Source organism: Fusarium subglutinans, assembly GCF_013396075.1.
Source record: "Fusarium subglutinans strain NRRL 66333 chromosome Unknown NRRL66333_c0000067, whole genome shotgun sequence".
NCBI lineage: Eukaryota > Fungi > Ascomycota > Sordariomycetes > Hypocreales > Nectriaceae > Fusarium > Fusarium subglutinans.
The window spans coordinates 46,986-71,212 of record NW_023502130.1 but is presented as its reverse complement, the minus strand read 5'-3'; the positions used below and the strand labels follow the sequence as shown (position 1 = coordinate 71,212).

Sequence of the window (24,227 nt, the reverse complement as noted above, 5' to 3'; positions counted from 1 at the left end):
GTAGCCACAGCTCCAGCCTCATCGATATTTATGACAGAACCAAACAGATTTTCAAATGGATGTTTATTCCCGAATACATCACATGGAAACGAACTCAATTTCGGAACGACATCAAAATCTCGAGGTTCCAGGGTAGGCAATCCACTAACACGATCTCTCATGATCCCCTGCTAGGGGCTGAATCACCTAACCCTCAGGAGCAAGAAAACATCGTACCTGGATATAGGGTGTCAGAATAAACGTAACAAGGAGTCCCCTAAGCTTAGGCTAGATTTACCTGAATATTTTTATGGCTTCGGGTCAAGGTCCTGAGTTTTCTTGCTTCCCTTAAGCAACTCATGATGACTTCTCTCCCGAAAACTCCGATCCTTGTTGGACCTCAGACCACGGTTAATTGCAATAGCATTGTGGTAAACATTCGCTTTGCCGTTATAAACGACACAGCGCCTGTTCCTGAAAATGACGTTAAGCCACCTGTGTCGAGAGAGAAATCATTGGACCAGGACCATCCCATCCCTGGTGGCACCCAAAGGCCTAGGTGCAGAAGAGCTGCCCTGCTTAAAAAATCGCCAAGCTTATGCCAACCTGTTCCAAACGTAGCCATCCTACGCCTCGCCTCAACAAGCCTCATCCCATCGTCAGATGCCTACTCCGCCACCATAGGCTTCGTGGCTGTCTCGTCAATTCGTCGTCACCTTCGTTTATTCGCCATTTGGCGATCGGTTTCCCATATCTATCATTAAAGCTGGTTCTCAATTATACCATTTTCATAAGCTCCTCTCGAATTCCGAATTCCGTCTCATACCGCCTAGATAGGTTGTACATCCATCTGAATTAAGCTAGCGACGCTCGATAACACGTTCACTATTCCACCCGACAGTTTTTTTCTTTCCTTGATTATTCTCCAAAATTAAGTCTCGGACACAAAAAGAATACAATGTCTGACGCTATATCATCATTTCTCCGGAGGGTAATTGTCGAATCTCCGCCTGGAGAATGGGCTATGCGCCAGCTCCGCGAACTGCTCATTGGCGCCCTCAAGCAAGGTCCTATTCCCCAACATGTTTCTTTTGAGATGGACGGCAACCGACGATATGCTCGAAATCATAGAATGGAGACCGTAGAAGGTCATCACCGAGGATTTGAGGCGCTGGCTAGGGTATGTTATCCGCAATCCCGCAATTGTGTGACGTGCTGACGTGCAATATCTAGATCATGGAAATTTGCTACAAGTCCGGAGTCAAAGTAGTGACTGTATACGCCTTCAGTATTGAGAACTTTAATCGACCAAAATACGAAGTGGAGGGTCTGATGGAGCTGGCCAAGATCAAGCTGGAGCAGCTAACAAAATATGGCCATATCCTCGACCGTTACGGTGCCCGTGTGCGCGTCTTGGGTCAGCGCGACATGATCCGACCTGATGTTCTTGAAGTGGTCGACAAGGCTGTCGCGAGAACCAAACACAACAACAAGTCAGTCCATTGTATCTGGAGGAACGTACCAATTGCTAACGCGTATTATTCAGGGCCGTTCTGAACATTTGCTTCCCATACACCTCGCGAGCCGAGATCACATCCGCAGTGAAATCAACAGTGCAAGAGTTTCTCGCTCCCACACCTCCTCGAAGCACGCCCTTCTCCCCATCTCGAATTCGACAGAAAATCCTTTCGCGCCAGCTGGACGGTCGCGAGGGGCTACCTACAATCCCGGATGTCCTCCCCGAAGAGGTCGAACCATTAGATGGAGATGATGCCAAGAAGGACAGCGATGGAGATTCCTCATCACCTACACTGCAACCTGACTCCCCCCCTCCTCGTCTGCGCGCAAGAAACAGCGCTGCCAGCCTTTCGGGCTTACCAAACCCCGAAACAATTACAGCCGAGACCTTGGACAAGCACATGTACACTGCAAACGACCCGCCCCTAGATATCTTTGTACGAACTAGCGGAGTGGAGCGCCTCAGTGACTTCATGCTTTGGCAATGCCATCAGGATACACAGATCTTCTTCATCGATACTTTGTGGCCTGACTTCGACCTCAAGGACTTCATCTGGATTTTGCTCGAGTGGCAATGGAGGCAGAAGCAGAAGGATCGCGATGAGGCAGTGGCTCGGTCTCCGTCTGTTACAGCGTGATTTGATTCTGGTGGCAGTGATACCCCGGTTTGGTAGAAAAGCCAAACAGCTTTCATCATAAGCAGTCTTGGGATGGTTTGAGAAAGGCGTGCGAATTTGAAGATTTTTGGTGTTAGTTTTGCTAGGGTCAGTGAGCGATAGACTTTAATACGCTCATAATACCATTTCCTTAGTCTGTACAAGATAAGCTTGTTTGCGTTGGCTCTACACTGATTCTAAATTGGTTCTTTAAACAGATATTTCATCACTAATGGATGTGAGGTTATGACGAAATGGGTATCGAGATTGATACCCCACGCGGTGTAGGATATTCCTCCGTGATCACTAACTATCTGATTGACCGCAAAAGACTTGAACATTGTATTCACACAGAGAATTGGGATTGTGGAAGGCAGAGGGTTTGTCTTTGAATTTGACGTAATTGCTAACGAGGAGAGAGACTAATTTGGTTCAAAGTCAACATTGAACTCAGTCGCATGTGCCTTTTTTGTTTAAAGGTTAAGGTACTCCGTCATCGGGGGCTGGTGTCTCCAGACTCCAGGGCTGTGGGTCGGGTCCTGTGAGTCTCTGTACCCCCCTGGAGTTACAGCGGTACAGTGGGCGCCACGGCATTCGCAGCGCTGAGTCTCCAAAATCGAATGGGAGTGCAAGACAGACGGCCAGCCCATCCAAACCATATCCCATCCCGCTTTCGTTTCTGCTACTACGCGTGCTCTCTTTTTCCCCCCTCCTCATTATACACAGATTCTTCTCACCACTTATGGCACCAGCGCGCAAAATGACCTAACCTTTTGTTTTCTACCTGGCCGATACCAACTGTTACTTGCCTATTTACTTCCCGTCCACATCATACCTCTCTCTTGATTCAAACTTCCTGCCGCCAGCTTTGTCCCGCCGTCTAATCTCGAACTGATCAACCGAGCCGACTCAGTCCTCTCTACTCTTTCGCGTCTTCCACCATGAAGTCGGCCAAGGCGCCCGCGGGGGAGACCTCGTCGCACCGCCGGTCGCAGCCCGTCCGTCAGACTCGTACGAACCCTCCGCGAAGCATCGCGAACTTGGGTCGTTCTGGTGGTGCTGGCAGAGACTCAATCGGTGGTGCCGAGCAACCCATCGACATTTTCCCTGCGATTACACACTTTGCCGATGCCATTACTGCACTCCCAAAAGAACTTGTTCGGCATTTTACCCTCCTCAAGGAGGTTGATGCCAAACTTTTCACCCCCGAGGATCAGCTCTTCCGACTCGTTGAAGCTGCCACCAAAGCTCCTGTTTCCGAGACACGTCCGAACAACGAGGCATCCAGCGCCAATGCTCCTGGTTCGGCGCCTATGAGTGCGCAGAATAGCTCAAGTGGTATTGCATTCAACAATAGCGTCCAGAGCGTACCTCCAGTCGATGAATCGAACAGGGATGCTGTTTTCGACCCATCCAATCTTCCTCGTCGTCACCTCTTTCGCCAGACCGCGCTCAAGATCCAGGAAATGCTTGTTTCGCTCGAAGAAAAGAACCACGTTATCTCGACAGCCAACGAGGCCCTCCAAGCCCAGCTCACTCGGATTGAAGATGTCTGGCCTCACCTAGAAGGCGAATTCAGTGACGAGGCCAAATGGGGAAGCACTACACATTGGGCATATCCTGAAAATCGCTTCTCCAAGGCCTCTCACGTCGACCGAACACGGCGCGACGGTGCCGCAGCCATATCTGCAGCTGCGCAGGCCCTTGCTGACGAGGCAGCCGCTAGAAGCGATGCTCGAAAGCAGGCTGTACAAGCAAAGAAGAATTCAAGGAACCATAACAATAATCATAACCACTCTAATGCCCATAACCACGATTCGGAGGGAGACGACCATGATGGCAAACACAAGCCTGAAGCTCCAAAGAAGACAGCCAAATCGCGGAAGACAGCGACAGCAACGGAAATAGCTAATGTTGGACTGGGTATTTCTACGGCTGCGACGAACAATGGGAACCCGCCACAGAAGCGACGCAAAGTTGAAAAGACGACTAATGGTGCTGCTGCGACAACAACAGAGCGTGCAATGAGCTCGGTTTTTGGAAATGCTGCACCGAAGGCAAAGACAACAAGTCCTAGAGCAACTCCCGCACCCGAGGCACCTAAGAAGAGAAAAGCTCTTCCTTCAGGAAGCGGCCAGTCCAAGAAGAGGTATGTCCCAGAATCCGGAGGAGATGCTCTAAAGACAGGTTCTAACATGGTGATCTGTAGCAGAAACGGCGTAACTGGTTTATCCAATTCGGTCAACTCGTCGCCCGTCATCACCGAGCTACCTGAGCCAAAGCTACCCCCTGTTCGCGCATCACCAGTACCGGTTCCTACTCCAAACCCGGCTCGGACTCGTTCGCGACAGAACTCAATACAAACTGTAAATACGGATAGCAACAAGGCAAGGCCGACATCATCGGCTTCTAATAAACCCAATGGTAATGCAGCTAGCACGCCAGCCGTTGTTGCTCCAGCAGCTAGTGCGCTTCGCAACGGTGCTGAGCCCAAAACTCCAAAGGAGACGAATGCACCGATCAAGACCGAAAATCCTAAGAAGGAAGCCGAGAAAACAGAGACTGTATCAGCGCCTCCGGTCCCTACACCTACCACCACTGCCACCATCTCAACTACCACTACAGCCGCAACCACCGCCGCTGCTACGACTGGCACCAAGAAGGATACCAAAAAGCCGGAGGAGAATGATCGCAAGAGCGAATCACTACCACCAGTTCCACAAGCGGCCACGGTTACAACAAAGAGTGGGCGCGCCAGTAAACCATCAACGCCAGCATTGGCAACGTTCCAAGAAGCAGTGCAGCCCCGAGCACGCTCATCGAGGAACAATGACGGGACTGGTACTGGAAAGAAAAATCAGAAGAAAGCTGCACCTACCATTCACGCAGCTGTTGCTGCTCAACTGGCCGAAGAAGATACGAACAGCAGCATGCAAGGCGACGAAGATGACGGTGACGTTGATGCAGACGAGCCAACATACTGTTACTGCAATGGGGTGTCCTACGGCGAGATGGTAGCTTGCGATGCTGCTGAATGTCCTCGCGAATGGTTCCATCTGGAGTGCGTTGGACTGAAGGTTGCACCAACATCAACAGGTAAGTTGTTGCAAAAGAGGACTGAACTATCAAAGGAATCAAACGCTAACTTGGTGTAGCGAAATGGTATTGCGAGGACTGCAAGGAACGCCTCAAAGCGGGAGGTAGAAAGGCCACTGGTCGATAAAGGGTCAGGCGACATTTGCGTGACGCGAGTCACGATGGCCTCATTTTGAAATCCACGATTGGTTCTAAAACGAATTGCACCGCCCATGGACTGAATGGGCAAATGCATACGACGGACACATACGGCGTTTCCTTTGTTTCTTGGGATGGCGGTGGACGCGGCCATACAGTACCCGTTCTTTGTTTCTGGTGTTCTCAAATGGTTGAGGGAGGGTTTGTTGAACCGAGGGTTATGTTATCAAGTTCTCATCTGGAAGCGCAGATGCTGTACAGGGACTGGGACTATACGTCCAGGTGTTATTCTCAATTCTATAGAAAGCATTATGTTATGGTGAGCAGGCCAAGGTACGAATATGGATGGAGAGCCAGGGGCAAAATGCGGGGGAGTTTGAGGGGTGTACATTGCATTGCATTACTTACATTGACCCCGGCCTGGGTGGAATGAATACACCGTTGGATTTGACCAATGGAAGCACTTGCTTGAAACGTTTTAGTGACGACCGGATGAGGAGAGGAGAAGAGAGGAGCCGGGGGCAAAAGTCACGATGTTTGGGCTGGAGCTGATGGTGGTTAGGTTGTGCTCAGTGCTGAGATTACAGCCACCCCGGCCGAGCTTGACACCAAGGTTCGAGGGTGGCCCAGCCATGGTCACGAGGTTCACGATGCAGACCGCTAAGAGCAAAATGTTAGGTAATTGATTTTCCGAGCCGCCAGAGTGCAAGGGGTAGCTTGAGGCATTGGCCAACGGCAGAGGGCGACAAGGGGGAGCTTCTATTATTCTGGTGGTGTAAGGCTTGCAAGTGCTCCTTGTGCGCGGTAGCGAAGCTAGGATCTGCAACTTGTTGAGGAGCAAGGAACTAGGCTATGTAAGGAAAGTAAGGGGAGAGAAGAGACGAGAAGAGAGAAGAGAAGGTGTTTAGAAAGGTTTCGAGCTCAACAATGTCACGCGGAGATGGAGGTTCCGGGGTTCGGAATTTGGAAGAGGCTTGGTTATTAGTCAGAGAGACAGTGGGAGTCAAGTGATGCGTTGGAAGAGTGATGGAAAGTGAAAGTGACAGGCAGATCTAGGTCATGACGTTGAGGAAAATCCGGGGTAAATCTGTCCCTCTTTTTAATGGCCGGTGTGTTTTTTTGTCTGCTCCCGTCTTCTCCCTTTTACCTTCGGTGATAGGCTCCGGGGGGTGCGGCTGCGGGTAGGTACCTTATGTACACGGCGCTTATAAGCTGGAGGTGTCACGGCCGCGCTCCGAGTCCGCTGGCGCGGAGAGGAGATCACGTTATTACACTCTCATGATGATATATTCGTAATCAAACACAGATTTAGAAAGTCTTGACGATGGTGCCGAAATCCGATTATGACTCCGAGGACCTGCAATGGAGTCGCACAAGTTGCACAATGGTGGCATTGTGAACCTCCTTTTTTGTATGATGGCCATCTCGGCTGGCATTCAACAGGTATTCAGGGGCCTCAGTCCGGAGTGCATGTTTGATGAGGCGGTGTCTATTCTATGTCATCTGGAGAAACAGCCGATATGCACAGTAGCTTAATTACACGATATTCCGGGGACGAGCTGAGCAATCTCATCTACCTAAGGTAGGTCAGACACTATGAGGCACGTGCAACAGCTGAATCGCATGTTGCCAGGATGCTGGTCGTGCTATGGCATATCATGGTCAGCGTGATTCAGGAACGTGGTATGTTTCTTGGCTGTCTGTGCTTAGCATTTGCGGTCTCTGTTACCACTGAAAAAGGACCCCGGCTGACACGTCTGGTCCCCTCGGCGGCTGGAGTCGGTGTTCGTCTCCGTGGTCGGTCTCGGCCTGGCATGTTTAAGCTCCAGTTGGCGTCGACTAGGGCCGGAGGAAACGGGGTGCCGGTAACGACGATGCCCACCCGAGAGGGTAATGTTTACTTGAAAAGAACCCTTCTAGAGGATCTGAAATCTGGGGACCGGCATCTTTGCCGGTTCTCGAAGGAAATGCCTCTCTTTTACAGATCATTAGCGTTTTCAAATTCTCTCAAATTTGTCTTCTCTGGCGGGCTCTGTCTCTCGAGACAGTTCGAGCATGAGTGCGGCGTTGTACGATACGATTGGGAGTGGTAATAAGCCGGCGGTGCAAAGCGGGTAAGGTATCTTGAGGCGAAGATACTCTTTTCGTACAGAGGACGTGCAGCGCCTCAAACTCTGCTGTTTTAAGACTGCCCTTGTGACCTGAGTGGCCACTGTACGCTATAGTAATGTCCTTTTTTCCCACCAAAGTGTCGTTCTTGGGGCTTCTAGCTTGGGGGGTCTAGAAGAAACGCATGCTTAGCAAAGGCCATTGCCGAATCGTGTTGCTGGACTCCCGACGTGGCCGACATTCTCTAGGTCACGAGGATCTCGGCGAATCTGTCAATATGTGACTTATTCATTTCGAGATCTGGGGCTTTTTGATGCAATTCCTGTGAAACGAAGGCGGGGTTGTGTTGTTTCTATTACTCTACCTATACTATGCAGGTGCAGCTGTCCATTCGCTGACGAAGGATGTCATTATATTACGTTTTGCTACGTTACGTTTGGTTGTCGTTGAACTGTAGTAAGAATCCACTGGCTGGCTCACGAAAAGGTTGTCTCGCATAGAGGAGCCTTGTCCGCGGAGTTTATAAGTGCATGTTCGTATAAGTGACATGGTCTTCCATGCTGCAAGTTGTACAGCATATACGTCAAAGGAATACATGAAGACGCAATGCAAGATTTTGGGGTAAAAACAAGACTACCTGCCAGTACTGTAGAAACATCTGATGGTCAGCAAGATGATGTGCAATTTGACGTGTTGTTGCCAAGACGAGGTTGGACAAAATTAGCAGACGGACAAGCAAAAGGCAGCTGGGAGTTGATTTTTTCTGTTAGTCTTGGCTTCTCAGCGAGGTCGTTCTCATTACCAAATCTCGACTCGTTTCATCCAATCGAGTGAGTGGCACACCTCTCTCTCTCTCTCTTTTTTTTTTTTAGGCCGATCCGGCATTAGCGGTTGCAGCGAAATTCTTTTCTTTGTTTGGACATTGGATCTCTAAGCGGCAACGGCTTTTGACATCTCATTACTCGCTAATAATTCATCATTGGGCAGTTCTTGATAGAATGGATGGATACTTGGTGAGCTGCGACACTCATCCTTGACTGACCGAGATTTCATGATGGATGGACATGGCATCGACTGTGACAGTCCAGGTAATGAATGACTGTGACAGACAAGCCATGGTGTCGTGTCGAATGCTCACCTGACGTCTCCAGACCCGAAAAGTCCATCCAGTCTTTGATTTCTATTACCCAATATTGTGCGATCCCAAGCTAAACAAATGCCCCGTGCATGAGTATGAGGTGCCAAACACCAACACCAACGTCCCTGGACTGGCCCCAGTGGCGCCGCTCCTTAGCCTCTTTTCCTACTTACTGTTGCTCATCGTTCGGGGTTCGCCTTGAATCTTGCCTTGTCCTGCTTGTCTCGTCTCGGTCTTGGGTCTTGGATCCCTTTCCCTGGCGTTTGGACCCTCCGGTCCCCGTCATGAGGTCCCCATTGAGGTCCCGTCCCTAGTTCCATTACCCATTACCCATTACCCATTACCCATTACCCATTCCTTGTCCTAGTCCTAGTCATAATAATAAATGGTCGTTGTACTAGACTAAACTTCATGGAGTTGCCTCGTGGAGTCGTTTGTTCGTTTATAACTATCCCCAGGCCCCCCGAGCCCTGATGCGCGAGTCACTCTGTTTCTTCCTTTTTGATTCCAGATCATTTTGACGATAAGAAAGTATTCTCTGACCTTTAGATCTTATCTCTTGGTCTTATCCTCTCCGAGTATCGCAAAGCAAAAAACCATTTCGTCATCGCTTCTCGCCGCCCTCTATCGGCCTTAGCTTAACAATACCTACAGACAGCACCGTATAGCAAGAAGACTCCGGATCCGGTGGCTCATAGAACGCCACTGCTGTTTCGTGAATATTCTTCTTATTCGGACCTGATATTTTTGCCAACCGTTTGGTTGGCGATCTCATTCCTACCTAGCCTGCCTCCCTAGACTATTCCTCACCTGACCATTCCGTCCTCTCTCGCTGAGGTCGGCCATTGCATATCTCTATATCTTTAATTGAATGGCCCTCCCTCTTAGCCCCACGCACCATGCGGTGCCTCAGTTTGACCTTTCTGCTCTGCTCAAGGCCAAAATGTCACGCCCCGAATCTCCCAACAGCAACAGCGACAAGACTGCTCGATCGTCCTTCTCGTCTGTCCGAGAGAACGATGATGGCCTAGCCCAGACTTTCACCCGCTCAAAGATTTCCTCCTACACTCAAGGGCCGGAAGAGGTATTCGATGAATCACCCTCACCCTCCGCTGAGATTGCACAGCCGTCTTTTCAGGCTCCTCTGACGCAGCCTCACAGTCGGCTTCATGGCTTCTGGTTCCCCGCGGACAACTTTCGCGGATGGAAGCAGATCCCCATCAAGGGCAAATCCGCCAGCCGCAGCTGCGAGGATCTTCACAAGCTATCCATGACATGGAGCTCTCCAGCACCTCCCGCCGTCACTGAGAAGGCTTCACCCAACAGCTACCAGACCGGATCTTCTCCTCTCGAGAGACTTCCCAGCGAAGTTTTAGGTACGTAAACTTGCGCGCATCGCATGCCAAACAGTTCCTCAGCCATCAACCATCAACCATGAACCCTGCTGAACCCCGGTCCCAATTATATGACACACCTTGTACTAACATGCCGATCACAGGTGCCATTATCGACCTTCTCGTCATCGAGATCCCTCCCAATGGCCTTACACCACGAAACGCCGACCTTATGGCTCTTCTCCTTACTTCGCGATCTATTCATGCTGCGACTCTCAACACTCTCTACCGTCACATCACGATTCCTCACTCTCGTATCTTCCGAAAGTTCCTCGCAACCATCACTGAGTACCCCGCGCTCGCATCTATTGTGCGGCGGCTCGACTTCAGCCATTTTAACCCCTCCACCATCTTCTCTACTGCAAGCGAGAGAGCCCAGACTCGAAACCTGACTTCCGAGACCCTCTACAAATGTCTCGAGCTAACCCCATACCTGCAGGAGTTCCTGGCGCAAGAGTATATCGATGAGGATCTTGGACCCGATGTTATCAAGAAGCTCTTCTTTGAAATGCCCCGGCTCCAAGCCATCGACTTTTGCGGCTGCTCCTCTCCTTCTTTCAAGAATTCCTTCACTAGCCTCCTCCAGGCTCAGTGGCCCGATTCTTTGACTCTTACCCGCATTTCGTTCCACAAGTGCCTGAACCTGCCAGGCTCTGTCTTCGAGGCCATCCTACCTCGACTCGAACGAGCTACTCACCTCGATCTCGCTGGAACCAGAGTGACCGACAAGGCGTTGCAGAGCTTGCCTGAGACGGCAAGACTCACACACCTGAACTTGGCCAAGTGTCGAGAGTTGACCTCTGAAGTTGTTGTCAAGTTTGTCACAACTCATCCCGCGATCACCCAGACCATCACAGTCCTTAGCCTTGCTACTAATGCCAGCAGCCACCTCCTGCTAGGCAAGGCGGACGTTGATGCTATTCTTCCCCGACTGCCCCCTACCCTTCGATCGCTGAGTCTCAAGGGTAGCAGAATGGATCCTTCCCAGATTCCTCTTCTCACCCCTCTTGTCCATCATCTGGAGGAGCTTGCTATCGGCCGAGGCCTCGATCTCCGCGACATCCACCAGCTCCTGTACCAAGCCCAGGAGTGGATTCCTCACAGTCTCCGATACCTTGACATCTCCGACCTGGACACTATCATCGGTAGTGCCAGCGCACTTCTTACCCCCGCCTCCGCCCCGCTACAGGTTATCGAGCTCGAAGAGCGCGCATACGAGCGAGCGGCCAAGGCTAAGAAGAACCTTGAACGTGCAGGATGGACCCCCAAGGAGTTCGGAAGCCGTTACTGGCTAGTCCGCTTAAACACCGACGGAGCCTCTCTCGACAGCGGCGCCCGGTGGTGGAAGCTGGGCGCTGAGAGCTGGGGCATGAGGAAGATCCCGGTTGCGGAGGCCGACGTCGGAGGCATGTATGGCACGTTCATGTTCGGCCGAAGGCTGTAAAATGCCAATTTCCGACACCAGTTGCAAGGATCTCTCTACTCTCATATCATTTTTTAAAGGTGTTATGGTTTGATATTATATAGGTAGATCTGGGCTGCATCTTGATTTGATATCCCGGCGCATAGCGGTCAAAATTAGCGATAAAAGCAAAGTCATTGATGGAAAAAAGCGTTCTGGAGCATGGATATGACGAAGGAAAACGTGTAGATAATCAATAATGACTTTCATGAAATGATTAATCTCAATGGGTTCGGCTGTGAATGTGACTTTTTTGAACAAATAATCTTTGTTGTTGCTTTATATCAGAACTTAGACTATGCATGGCCAACCATTTCGAGACTATGCAATTTATAATAGGTATGGGGAGGTTACCATCGATCTTATCTTTGGTTTAAGAGGGGGGAGATAATATCGATACCGATAACCTATTCTTAACCTCAAATCAATCTCGCAGCTTTCCCGTGTGGCATAAAGCTTAATGTGGCGCCGGGATATTGGTGGCTGGACAAGATCACGTGATAGCTAAAACCGGAACAACCAGGTGCCGTGGCAAGAACAGCCTCCTGCGACGTAACCGCGCCAAAGCGTGCCTTGCTCCTTGAAATAGCTCCAACTTCAACGATATATACAGCTTTGGTGCTCGACGGCATCATGGCTCCCAAACCGGATACCCCGTTCCGCTCTGCGGACATGAGCATGGTACAGCTCTATGTCTCCAATGAAATCGGCCGCGAAGTTGTTACGGCCCTCGGCGAGCTTGGTCTCTGCCAATTCCGCGATGTAGGCAACAATCCATCAATTCTTGCATCAAGAACTGAAGCTAATCCGTCGATGCATCATACAGCTCAATGAGGATGTCAGCGCATTCCAACGCACTTTTACTCAGGAGATCCGGCGACTCGACAATGTTGAGCGACAGCTGCGTACGTCATCCCAAGGGATCCACCACGAACGCCCGAATCTAACACATTGCAGGATACTTCTACGCTCAGATGGATAAGATCGGAATCCCGCTCCGAAAGTTGGACCTCGACGTCGAGCGACTTGCATCCCCCTCAACTTCCGAAATCGACGAGCTTGCCGAGCGAAGCCAGAAGTTGGAACAGCGAGTTTCTGCCCTGAACGAGAGCTACGAGACCTTGAAGAAGCGTGAGGGCGACTTGACCGAGTGGCGATGGGTCTTGCGTGAGGCCGGTAGCTTCTTCGACCGCGCTCACGGAAATGTCGAGGAGATCCGCGCTTCTACTGACAACGACGATGCTCCTCTTCTGTCTGACATCGAGCAAAACCAGGGCGGCGCCGATGCTGAGCGTTCTTTCTCTGGCATGAACATTGGCTTCGTCGCTGGTGTCATTGCTAGAGACAGAGTCGCCTCCTTCGAGCGTATCCTCTGGCGAACTCTGCGCGGTAACCTTTACATGAACCAGTCTGAGATTCCCGAGCCCTTGATCGATCCTACCAACAACGAGGCTATCAACAAGAACGTCTTCGTTATTTTCGCTCACGGCAAGGAGATTCTCAACAAGATCCGTAAGATCTCCGAGTCCATGGGCGCTGATGTCTACAATGTGGACGAGAACAGCGATCTTCGACGTGACCAGATCCACGAGGTCAACAACCGCCTGGAGGATGTCCAGAACGTTCTGCAGAACACCCAGGCTACTCTTCAGGCAGAGCTTAAGCAGATCTCTCAGTCGCTGTCTGCCTGGATGGTTCTTGTCGCCAAGGAAAAGGCCGTGTATAACGCGCTAAACAACTTCTCCTATGACAGCGCTCGGCGAACTCTCATTGCCGAAGCCTGGGTACCTACCAACGATCTTCCCCTGATCAGGACGACCCTTCAGGACGTTACCAACAGAGCTGGCCTCTCCGTCCCTTCTATTATCAATAAGATTCAGACAAACAAGACGCCGCCCACTTATCTGAAGACCAACAAGATCACCGAAGGGTTCCAGACTATCGTCAATGCCTATGGTACCGCCACGTACCAGGAGGTCAACCCGGCCATCCCTGTTTTTGTCACCTTCCCTTTCCTGTTCGCTGTCATGTTCGGTGATTTCGGCCATGCTATCATCATGCTTTCAGCTGCTCTCGCTATGATTTACTGGGAGAAGTCCCTGAAGAAGGTCAGCTTCGAGCTGTTTGCCATGATCTTCTACGGCCGATATATTGCCCTGGTTATGGCTGTTTTCTCTGTCTTTACCGGTCTCATCTACAATGATGTCTTTTCTATGTCCATGACTCTATTTGAGAGTGCTTGGGAGTTTAAGAAGCCCGAGAACTATACCAACACTACAAGCATCGTTGCCACTCTGAGGGAAGATGGCCACCGTTACCCCTTCGGTTTGGATTATGCATGGCACGGAAGTGAGAATGACCTCCTCTTCAGCAACAGTTTGAAGATGAAGATGAGTATCCTTCTGGGTTGGGCACACATGACCTACTCACTCTGCTTCTCTTACATCAATGCTCGCCACTTCAAGAAGCCTATTGACATCTGGGGTAACTTTATCCCTGGCATGATCTTCTTCCAATCCATCTTTGGCTACCTTGTTATTTGCATTGTTTACAAGTGGTCTGTTGATTGGCTGGGCACTGGCCGTCAACCTCCTGGACTGCTCAACATGCTTATTTACATGTTTCTCCAGCCTGGAACTATTCCTGAGGGCGAAGAGCTGTACGCTGGACAGTCTGTTGTCCAAGTCATTCTCTTGCTCCTGGCTTTCATCCAAGTCCCCATCCTCCTCTTCCTCAAGCCTTTCTATCTTCGATGGGAGAACAGCCGTGCTCGCGCTAAGGGTTACCGTAGCATAGGTGAAACCTCCCGAGTTAGTGCTTTGGACGGCGATGATGAAGACGCCAATGGCCACGGCAACAGCTTCGACGAAGATGGCGAGGGAGTTGCTATGATCTCTCAGAACATTAGTGAGGAGCATGAGGAGTTCGAGTTCAGTGAGGTTATGATCCACCAGGTCATTCACACAATTGGTAAGTTGTCCCCAATCTTCACGGGCATTGCACTTTGTTAACAAATGGCTAGAATTCTGTCTGAACTGTGTCTCTCACACTGCCTCCTACCTCCGACTTTGGGCTCTGTCTCTCGCTCATCAACAGCTGAGTATTGTGCTTTGGTCTATGACTCTTGGCCCTGCCCTCAAAATGAGAGGCGTTGTCGGTGTCATCATGATTGTTGTTTGTTTTACCATGTGGTTCTTCTTGAGTAAGCACTGCCAATCCCCCCATCTCAATCTTTCACTAACATATCCCAGCCATTGCTATTCTCGTTTGTATGGAGGGTACCAGTGCCATGTTGCACTCCCTCCGTCTCGCTTGGGTCGAGTCGTTCTCCAAGTTTGCAGAGTTTGCGGGTTGGCCTTTTGCGCCTTTCTCGTTTAACACCCTACTGGAAGAGTCGGAAGAGCTCAAGGATTACTTGGGTTAATTGGAAGGGTTCGCGTATAGGTTGTCTTTTTTATAGCAGTAGACAGTGGTATTTTATTGTATCATAAGTAGCATAGTGCAACATTAGAAACTCTGGGCTTTTGCCAAATTTTCTGACCTAGAAGTCAAGCTGTTTGATAGTTAGACAGGTTGCCCACGTAATGCCCATTGTAACTATAGAATCAAGCCTTATTGTACGCGTCTGTGAGCGTTTCTGGAGCTATATCCTCTTCATCCCCAAAGAGGTGCTGTCACCTCGACAGCTCTCTCCACCACCGCCCTCACTCTGTCTGCAAAAACCTTGTTGTTAGACTCGACCTCGAGGTCTTCCAACCAAACCGTAGCATTCATCCTGTCCACCTTAATGGACACTCCTGGCACAGGAATACCAATCTTGTGCAGCCTGTCAATCTCCTTCTGTTGTCTCTCCTGGAGTTGTGTATCCTCACCATCCTCCTCTGTCTTCATAGCATCATCGGCCTCGTCCTTCTTGATCTTATCTTCGGTGTCCTCTACAGCTGGCAATTTGGGGGTCGTGACTGGAGCAACGTTGTCTTGACCGAACTGAGCTTCGAGAAACCAGAGAAGACGCTCAAGGCGCTCCTCTGGGGAAGCAGAGTGGTGAGGGTTCACATCGGGTAGCTCGTGTGAGTGGGAGTGCTTAGCGGAGGAGCGCTTGACAGCAGCAGGAGAACTCTCCACGGAGAAGAGAACAGCCATGACGGAGTCGGCGATGCCGTCATTAAGCATGTTGCCCTCCCACTCAAGCTCAACCTCGCCGTTTGTGCGGTATCGGACTGAGACACATCCCATGACGAGGTACGCCGCAACGAGGCTAGCAACCTCTTCATCGGCATCCTCTTGGTTCATTTCCTCGCCATCCGTGATCATATGATCGCCATTTCCATTGCTTTGTCCGTTCTTTCCACGGCGCATCTCGGGGAGTTCTTCGATATTGCCAAATGTGCCCTCGAGAGCCCACTTAACGAGGTCGACACCTGCAGCACTGAGGGTCAGGCGCTGCTTGCAGGTGATGGTGGTTGTGTTTAGACCCGCGTACTCGCGGAGATCCTCGGGCGCCATGAGGGAAAGCTTGAAGTCGTTCTGGACGAGCACGCCAGTCACAAGAGGAGGTGCAGCACTTTGATCAGGATGGATGCTCTGAGGAGGCTGGATCGATGCAAGTTTTCCAACGACCTTGGCAGTCTTATCGGCTTTGAAGGGGATACGAAGCTCTTCGCAGTTGCGGGGCGAGTAGACTTTGACCTTTGCTGTTTTGTTTGCGTTGAGAGAGAGGAGTTTGGATTTGAGACGCATCATGTTGTGCTGTTCGCCATGAACAAGAATCTGTCACAAACGTTAGCATAATGTTTGGTGATGAATGAGAGAGGGGGCAGACGTACAACGACAGGAGCTGCAACTTCTTCGATAAACTCACGGTTCTCAACGCCATCGACGTGAGCCGCGAACGAGTATTCTTGAACACTACATCTTCGAGGAATGAGGACTTTCTCGCCATCTCCTCCGGGCATTCGACGAGCGCCCGCCATACTGCGAGACATGACTGCCTGGATTTGATCAGGTTCTTGCATGATCTGCTTAGCCATTGTGCCTTCGACACTGTAACCCGTGATGATCACACCATTCTTCTCGCTGGGCGCCCACCGTTCTAGTAGCTCACGACTGACACCATTCTGAAGCATACCGGGACTGGCAAGCATGACACACCCGCCAACATCGTCGAACCTGTCCAAATTTTTGAGAGAGCGGATGTACTTGAAGTCCCACGGTCCTCCCTTACCAGCTCCATCGCCAGACGCCTCTGCCTCGGCCATTCGCTCACGGAACAAGCGCTTGATATTGTCGTTCATGGCACCAACGTAGGTCTGGTAGATAAGCATACACTTCCTGGCAAGGTTACTGGCATAGTAGATGGGGTACTTCTGGAAGTCAGCATGCTTGCCCCAGTACTCGTCGAGAATCAAGAGCAGCTCCTGAGCTCGTCCGAGGGCAAACACTGGCATGAGGACACGGCCGCCTCGGTTGAGGATACTTGTGATGGACTTCATAAGAGCCTGTTCTCTCTCGAGGCGAGGGACATGAGAAGCAATACCGTAGGTGGATTCAGTGATAAGAACATCAATCTTGACGCCCTTAGGAACCTCTGCTGAGACCAAATGTCGATCTTGCTCGCGAGAGTAGTCACCTGTGAAGAAGATATTGAGGCCAGCAATCTCGATGAGGAACATGGCAGCACCAAGAACATGGCCGGCAGGGTAAGGGGTGATTCTGATGGAGGAGATGGTATGAGTTGTGTGGTAGTCAATGGCCTCGATCTGAGGGAATGTGTTCAGATGGTCCTGCTCAGTATACACTGGCTGTGTAGTAGGATTCGATGAGGTATTGCCCACTCGAACACTATCCTGAATGAGCCACTTGTAGATGGCCTTTGTGGGATGGGTCATAAAGACACGGCCCCTGAAGTTTGTCTTTGCGAGAACATATGGTAAGGAGGCAGCATGGTCGATGTGGAAACTATGGCTGATTAGCTGGAATCCTCTGATGGCATATGGCCGGCTATCTAGAGATGATATTGGCGACTGGCGATTCAGGACAGGGCGGCATCACAAGGACGAACAGCAAGGGCGTAAGGTAAGGGAACGGGCAAACTGTATTGTATTGATCTGGCATACAAGAAAGCAAAGTCGTGGATGTCGTCATCACGCGAGCACGATACAGGCCGCGATAGCACAAGGCAATACGAGTCGGTTCTGCACCATCCGTTCTATCACATCACATAATATCAAAACACACAAAGTCGTCCCTCGCCCTGTCCAGCCTATGTACATCGTCGCGGGGGTGGAAAGAGGGGGTCGCTTACTGGCTGATGAGAAGCACATCGACGGTGCTAAGATCGAAATCGTCGTAGAAGGGCAGTGCAGCGAGTCCATCGTATGCGGGATGTTGGCCGGCGTCAAGCTGATAAAGGGCATTAGACAAGTATGCGATAGACTTATCGACTTGTTCTTACCATGACCGTCTTTCCCTTGTATTGAATAATATGGCATGACCTTCCCACTTCGTTCCCTCCTCCCAGGCAAAGAAACATAAGTTCATCTGAAGGATCCACTGGCTCTTCCGCCGCAGCCGCGTTCATGGCGGAAGCCTTTCGTTTGGATGCCATTGTTGTAGATCCGCCGAGCTATGGTCCAGCTCACATTCGACGTCGAGGTTCTATATAGATTATTAGTAGAAGCAGCTTTCGGCCACAAGTTCTCCGATAGAAGGCTACTGTCCGCAGCTAATGAAACTGCAACTGGCCGCTGGGATAACAAAAGAGATCAGGTCACGATATCAGCTAATGAATGGATGAATGAATGGATGAATGAATGAATGAATGAATGAATGAATGAAATAGGCGGGCAGCACGGGCAAAAACGAGGCAGACGCGTTTCTTTGGTGAACAATGAACGGATAAAAGCCGGCGTTTAATTGACGGGAGCTTGCTTTATTATTAGTGGAGGAGCTAGCTTTCAAAAGGAACCTAAGGATCCAACACGTACGTATTTTACGGCGGGAGGAGGCTCTGCGCACGTGACGTTAAAACTACGCGACCTCCGTTTTACAGGCGAAGCTGCCTCCTTCATAGCCAACCCGCAGCGAGTTAACACCTTCGCCCCACGACGATATCCAGCGCCTCCATCTCGAAACGAAGTTTAAGCGCTTTCCAACAGCGGATCTCCCACCTGCCGAATCTTTTTACAGCTTTTCCGAGTGCCCCGCCGAGATTGAGCGCGTCGGATGGGAGACGTCGCGATTGATTTGACAGGCTCATCTGCCTGCTGAGCTAACACACTTAACTCACGCATTTCTCCCAGCTTTCTTTATCCTCGACCTGGGCTCGCCTCTCGACCGACAAAGCAATCACGAACAGGAAAACTCATCATGGCTCAACCTCAGCCTCAGACGCAGATGCAGGTGCCGCCTCGCGCATTCTCTCCACCGCAGCATTCACCCTCGCCTGCCGCGTCGCAGTCCAGCTTCGCCCTCCCACCGCAGAAACGAGCTCGAACCGACGGACCATCCTCGCAACCCGAATCGCCATATGCTACATCTCCTTACGCCGCGAGTCCAGGCGCTACAGCTACGCCGCCTGCTGGCACTGGGTCTCCTGCATTTGCGCAAAGTCCTGCTCTGCCGCAACCGTATGCCACACCCTACACCAACGGGCACACAACGCCTGGCCTTAATCTCCCTGACGTACGACCGAACTCAACACCTCCTATTCAGCAGACCCAGCAGCTACAGCAGCCTATACCTCAATATACTAATGCCACAATGACTCCTGTTCCTGTACCTACTCCTGGTCAGCTAATGACCCCAACTCCTGGCCCCGGGGTCATGGGGCCTCCGCAAAGGCCAGCAGAGCGACCAACCAAGGATTACGAATACGATGTGACAGATTCACTTGCCGGTACTGGCATCGACCTTCGGGCTGAGGAACAGTACATGAACGACCTGTATGCGACCGGTTTCGACGAAGCGCGGACGGGTTTTGCACACCAGCCACCGGGGCCAAAGTCGAGCTTCTACGGTGCCGGGCCAGCAAATCAGCCTGCCCAGTCTGTTCCGGATCAACCACAGGATCAATTTGCTGCACAGCAAGCCGAGAGGGCTTGGTCAGAGTCATCGATGCGACTTGCACTTCAGCGGACACAGGAGATCAGTGATCCTTTTTTGTTGGTCGCCTTGCTGCATCGGCGGGCGGACAAAATCGCACGAGAACACCACCTGGCGCTGAACTTGGATCTGAAGAACAACAGTCAAACTATGGGAAAGATGAGGCTTCCGGAACAATTTCCTGCGCCAAAGGTGACTGTTAAAGTGACTCCAGGCCCAGATTCGACCATGGTTCACACAACCGGCTCATACATCCCACACGATGCTTTTCTAGTTGATCAGCTGGCATTGATGTCTATTGCCACAAAGCAGCGACTCCGAGAACTAGTAGAAGATGCACATGTAGTGGCAACGAATAGGCAAAAAACATCTCATGGCGATATACCTGAGGAATGGACCCCAGCGGCAGCCCCTATGTATGCTGAGCCTCTCGAGCCCATTGAGAAGCCAGCGGATGCAGTCAACGGTGTCGACGGGACCCCTGTGGAGAGTGCGAATGAGGACAGCACGAATCCACTGAAGCGTAAGTAGAACCGGCGGTGCGTGTTCAGTTTTTACTCACACTCAGCAGGTTCCAGCGACGCAGCTGGTTTGACCAACGGCGCGCCTCCAGTCAAGCTGCCTAAAGTGTCGTCGTATATGACAACGACGATGCGGGACCTTGCTAGACAGGAGCGTGACTGGGAAGAGGCACGACTCCGCAAGCGCCAGAAGCGCAAGGATGGTATACCAGACTCGGGAGCCACGACATCACGTGCTGGTAGCGTGGCGCCTGGCACTCCTGGTGCTGTAGCACCAGAAGCTCCAAAAGCAATGACGAAGAAGGAGATGAAGAAGAACCAGCAGATGAAGGCTGCTGAGATTGACAGTCATCAGAGCCAAAACACGACGAGTAGCCTCTTTGCTGGTTTCGGCGGTAAGGGCGGACTGTTTGGTAAAAAGAAGGCGGGCAAGACATACGACTGGATGACTCGAGGCAGCGGAGCCAGCACGCCGACCAGAAACGTTTCGGGTGCCGGAAAAGGGCCTGGAGGGCTGGGAGCGGCGCCGGCACCTGCAAACATGGCTATGACTACCGAGGGCCGCAACCGACTCGGCACATGGAGAGAGGATAAAGAAAAGGGGCGGAATATCCAGCTTCGCGATTGGGTTTCAGTATTAGAAAGGGATGGAAGAGAAGGCAAGGCGCTTCAAAAGGCGTACCTTTGTCTGGACGCATCGAACCCCAAATAAGCGCAGCACATCATAACAAACTATAGCTATCAAAATGCGGCGAGGTAATGGGATAGGGAAGATGTGAGATGAGATTTCGTGACACACGGCCAGGGCTAGGGATGATCAGCTAGCGGAAGAAGATACCCTGCACAGCGTGCATGGCATGGCTTGATATTACTTAAGTTAGCACGGCGTTTTATGTTTTTTTCTTACTAAAGGCATGACTTGGGGACAGGCAGTCCTTTTGTTCTTCTTATTTTTGGCATGCACTATAGGAAATGAATGGGAGAGGGGAGCTTTTGATGGCACGAAGATTGGGGATTCTTTTGAGACTGAGGGAATTCGACAATGCTGTTTAGGCGTACACCATAGGAAGATGGGTGCGCCATGTATTTCTTGGGCCTTTCTTTCAGCCATTTTCACCCTACTTTTCTGAAGCTTGGAGCTCAGCGAAAAGGGTTATAGTTTGGGGAGAGAGGTGAGGGAAAAAGGTCTTCTAGGGAGACATGAAAAAATAGACCCTTTGTGAACTTGGCTTGACCTGAAATTGAGTTTTAACTTTAAGCTGATCTCGTGATGAGTATTCTGTTGGAGTTGGGAGATGGAAACATTCCTATGTTGAATCAAGGGAGAAATGGCTCTTTGACCTTTCTATGGGTACGATAGATACCTAGATAAGCTAGGGGAGGCAAGAAAACTTCAAGGCCTTGACCCCAAGTGATAAAAAATACGTATATACTTTAGCCCAAGTTTAAGGGATTCTTTGTTAGGTTTATTGTGGCATCCTCTTTTCGAGTCTTATTGAGAGTCAATTACAAATGCTTCGTCTGATTGATGTGCTTAGAAAAGTGGGACCATCAACTACCTAACTATTGCGGAATCGCCATTTCCCCTCCCTCCCTCCCTCCCTTCAATTATCAACAATCAAAAAGAGTTGAATTCTTTTTGTCTCTACAATTTAATTGATTCCTGAAGAAGGGTCCAGATCGACCTGTCACAAAGAAACATAGACAACGCCACATTCTGTTGAGTTCAAGACAAACCCGCCCTCACCTCAAAGTCTCCAAGTACTTCCCCATTCAGTCTCAGCCACAAGGGAGGGAGAGAGAGAGAAAGAGAGGGAGACTAATTAAGCACCCAATAACTAGATCTCGTACCCGCTCGGGAGGATTCGTTTTCTTGGCGATACGGGAGGCGATCATCATGGCAATCGCGGTTGGTTCACAGAGTTCCTCACTATGTCTAGTCTTGCTCTATTCAGAGATCCCTTGCTTCGAGCCGGTATGGACTATCGTATCTAACGGCATGGGCCTAGGCAATCGGCCAGATCTGCTCAACGGCGTCGATCAAGGGTAATCTGGATCAGTGTGTCAAGTTGGTGGCGAGTGCGGCGCGGGGTCAAGCAAAAGTGAGTCGAAATTGAATCTCGTTGGTCTTGTTGGGCATGGACGAGTGTCTAGCCTCGAGGAATCTCTACATCCCTCGATCGAGATGGGACACTAGCGATTCGACTTGTCAGTTGTCGCAAGGGGACACATGATCTGGATTCGAAGGGGTCAGTCGGTTCGTGGAACCGTGAGACATGACCAAGGGCCCAAAGCTGTAAGACCTCTTTATGTAGCTTGGGAATGTGTCTCATTGTATACCCGAAACGGCGATACTTCTGTTCGGGTGGCTTTTGATCTTGCGCACACGGTATACTTACACGCAACCATGCTAGGTACTATTCCTCCCTGAGGCCTCAGACTATATCGCTCCAGATGGACAGACATCACTGCAACTTGCAGAGCCGCAGTCGACGTCCCCCTTCGTAAAGGGTCTCCAGGCGGCAGCTCGTGAGCACAGCGTCGCTATTCATGTGGGTATTCACCATCGTGAAGAGGGACAGGACCAATCAAAGAGGATTCTCAACCGCGCGTTGTATATCACTGCCAACGGAGACATCAACGATGCAGCAATATACGACAAGCTCCATGTGTTTGACTATGGCAGTCTAAAGGAGAGTGCAACAGTGCAGCCTGGAACAAGCCTTACAGCACCGTTTGACTCCCCCATAGGCCGCATTGGAAGCCTCATCTGCTTTGACCTGCGATTCCCCGAGGCAGGATTGGCACTCGCACAGCCAGGACCTCACAGCGCATGGAAGAACAAGCCAGCACAGATCATCACATACCCAAGTGCATTCACCCTCCGAACAGGTGCAGCACATTGGGAGACTCTTCTCCGAGCCAGGGCCATTGAGACACAGAGCTATGTGATTGCAGCAGCACAGGTTGGGAGACACAACGAGAAGCGAGCTAGTTGGGGACAGAGTATTGTTGCTGATCCATGGGGGAATGTAGTCCTGAAGTTGAAGGGCGTGAAAGAGGGAGAGCCGCAGGGGACTGCAGAGGATGACGCGCAGGGTGAGATTGGGTTTGTTGATATCGACCTTGAGCATTTGGAGAAGGTTAGGAGGGAGATGCCTCTTCAGAGGCGAATGTGAGTCGATTTGTCATTTGTGGGTTCTCCCTATGCTAATAGTTGCAGTGATGTCTATCCCGAGCTGTAAACAAGACAAGTAGACTATATTAGATTTACAACGCTTTATAGAAGTAATCGATATAGAGCCAAACCAGTCAATGTGTGAAAATACGAAGCCTCCCAGCGGCCATTGACCAAGTGCCGGGCTGTCGGAAAGTGTTTTGAACATGATGATATGGATATAGACCTACTATCGTCTGATGCTAAAGAGCCGCAATCATCATATGACTTAGCCCACGAAGCATTATTATGCTAAGTGATGTTTCGTATCCACAACTTCTCAAATAGCTGCTTCTCATATCTTACAGCCAATACAACTTCTGTTCTGTGATAATATGAACAACAAATCCTGAGAACATGAACATTGCAATCTCTCCAACTTGCTTGCTGAATCAGGTGTGCGCAGAAACATTTGACCGAAGATCTAATCTGATTCTTTGGAATACCTTAATCAAACCGTTTTCGAACCCTGAGAGCCTGAAGTGAGACAAGTATATTGAGATATGATATCCACCGGTCGACCATTGCGGTTTAGCATGCGAGGAACACCTGTCATTGCCACCTGAGGCTCAAGCGATATCGTCATCCCTTGCTTGAGGCTTGAGGCTTGGACCCTTTTACAGTACGGCACTCGCCGAAGGGCACGGGGAATCACATCCCCAGCTCCCGCACAAGAGAGATTGGTCATGACCAGAGCCAAAGCAAAAGCCAAACCAAAGCTCAGCCCCGTAAGAATCAGGACCGACAGAATGGATCGGTACTGCACTGTACATCAATAAGTCCCGGGTGGCTGGGACGGCAAGCAAGGGTATCTGGTTCCGAGAGACAGACACATGACCATACATATCCATGCTGTTGAGTTCCTGGCAGAGACGAACTGTCTACCTAGGTAGGCG

General features: G+C 50.7%; 7 protein-coding genes across 7 annotated transcripts; 6 read left to right on the top strand and 1 right to left on the bottom strand.

Moving 5' to 3' along the window:
- Positions 1–937: 937 nt before the first annotated feature.
- FSUBG_6446 (undecaprenyl diphosphate synthase) lies at positions 938–2,135 on the top strand (the record flags this gene model as incomplete). The annotated part of the gene is made up of 3 exons (XM_036684645.1): positions 938–1,159; positions 1,213–1,472; positions 1,526–2,135. 3 exons carry the CDS (start codon positions 938–940, stop codon positions 2,133–2,135), a joined length of 1,092 nt encoding a protein of 363 aa, XP_036538015.1.
- A 959-nt stretch (positions 2,136–3,094) lies between these two features.
- Positions 3,095–5,376, top strand: FSUBG_6445 (transcriptional regulatory PHO23; the record flags this gene model as incomplete). Its single annotated transcript, XM_036684644.1, has 2 exons — positions 3,095–5,249; positions 5,309–5,376. 2 exons carry the CDS (start codon positions 3,095–3,097, stop codon positions 5,374–5,376), a joined length of 2,223 nt encoding a protein of 740 aa, XP_036538014.1.
- A 4,201-nt stretch (positions 5,377–9,577) lies between these two features.
- FSUBG_6444 (uncharacterized protein) lies at positions 9,578–11,472 on the top strand (the record flags this gene model as incomplete). Its single annotated transcript, XM_036684643.1, has 2 exons — positions 9,578–10,010; positions 10,133–11,472. 2 exons carry the CDS (start codon positions 9,578–9,580, stop codon positions 11,470–11,472), a joined length of 1,773 nt encoding a protein of 590 aa, XP_036538013.1.
- A 651-nt stretch (positions 11,473–12,123) lies between these two features.
- FSUBG_6443 (v-type proton ATPase subunit A) lies at positions 12,124–14,914 on the top strand (the record flags this gene model as incomplete). Its single annotated transcript, XM_036684642.1, has 5 exons — positions 12,124–12,252; positions 12,317–12,395; positions 12,448–14,460; positions 14,513–14,692; positions 14,742–14,914. The coding sequence occupies 5 exons, from the start codon at positions 12,124–12,126 to the stop codon at positions 14,912–14,914; spliced, it is 2,574 nt and encodes an 857-aa protein (XP_036538012.1).
- Positions 14,915–15,144: 230 nt separating this feature from the next.
- FSUBG_6442 (endoribonuclease YSH1) lies at positions 15,145–18,097 on the bottom strand (the record flags this gene model as incomplete). Its single annotated transcript, XM_036684641.1, has 5 exons — positions 15,145–16,260; positions 16,317–17,448; positions 17,607–17,684; positions 17,795–17,892; positions 17,945–18,097. The coding sequence occupies 5 exons, from the start codon at positions 18,095–18,097 to the stop codon at positions 15,145–15,147; spliced, it is 2,577 nt and encodes an 858-aa protein (XP_036538011.1).
- Positions 18,098–18,858: 761 nt separating this feature from the next.
- FSUBG_6441 (tpa inducible) lies at positions 18,859–20,826 on the top strand (the record flags this gene model as incomplete). Its single annotated transcript, XM_036684640.1, has 2 exons — positions 18,859–20,116; positions 20,165–20,826. 2 exons carry the CDS (start codon positions 18,859–18,861, stop codon positions 20,824–20,826), a joined length of 1,920 nt encoding a protein of 639 aa, XP_036538010.1.
- A 1,518-nt stretch (positions 20,827–22,344) lies between these two features.
- Positions 22,345–23,359, top strand: FSUBG_6440 (nitrilase; the record flags this gene model as incomplete). The annotated part of the gene is made up of 3 exons (XM_036684639.1): positions 22,345–22,410; positions 22,529–23,289; positions 23,338–23,359. 3 exons carry the CDS (start codon positions 22,345–22,347, stop codon positions 23,357–23,359), a joined length of 849 nt encoding a protein of 282 aa, XP_036538009.1.
- Between the last annotated feature and the right edge of the window lie 868 nt (positions 23,360–24,227).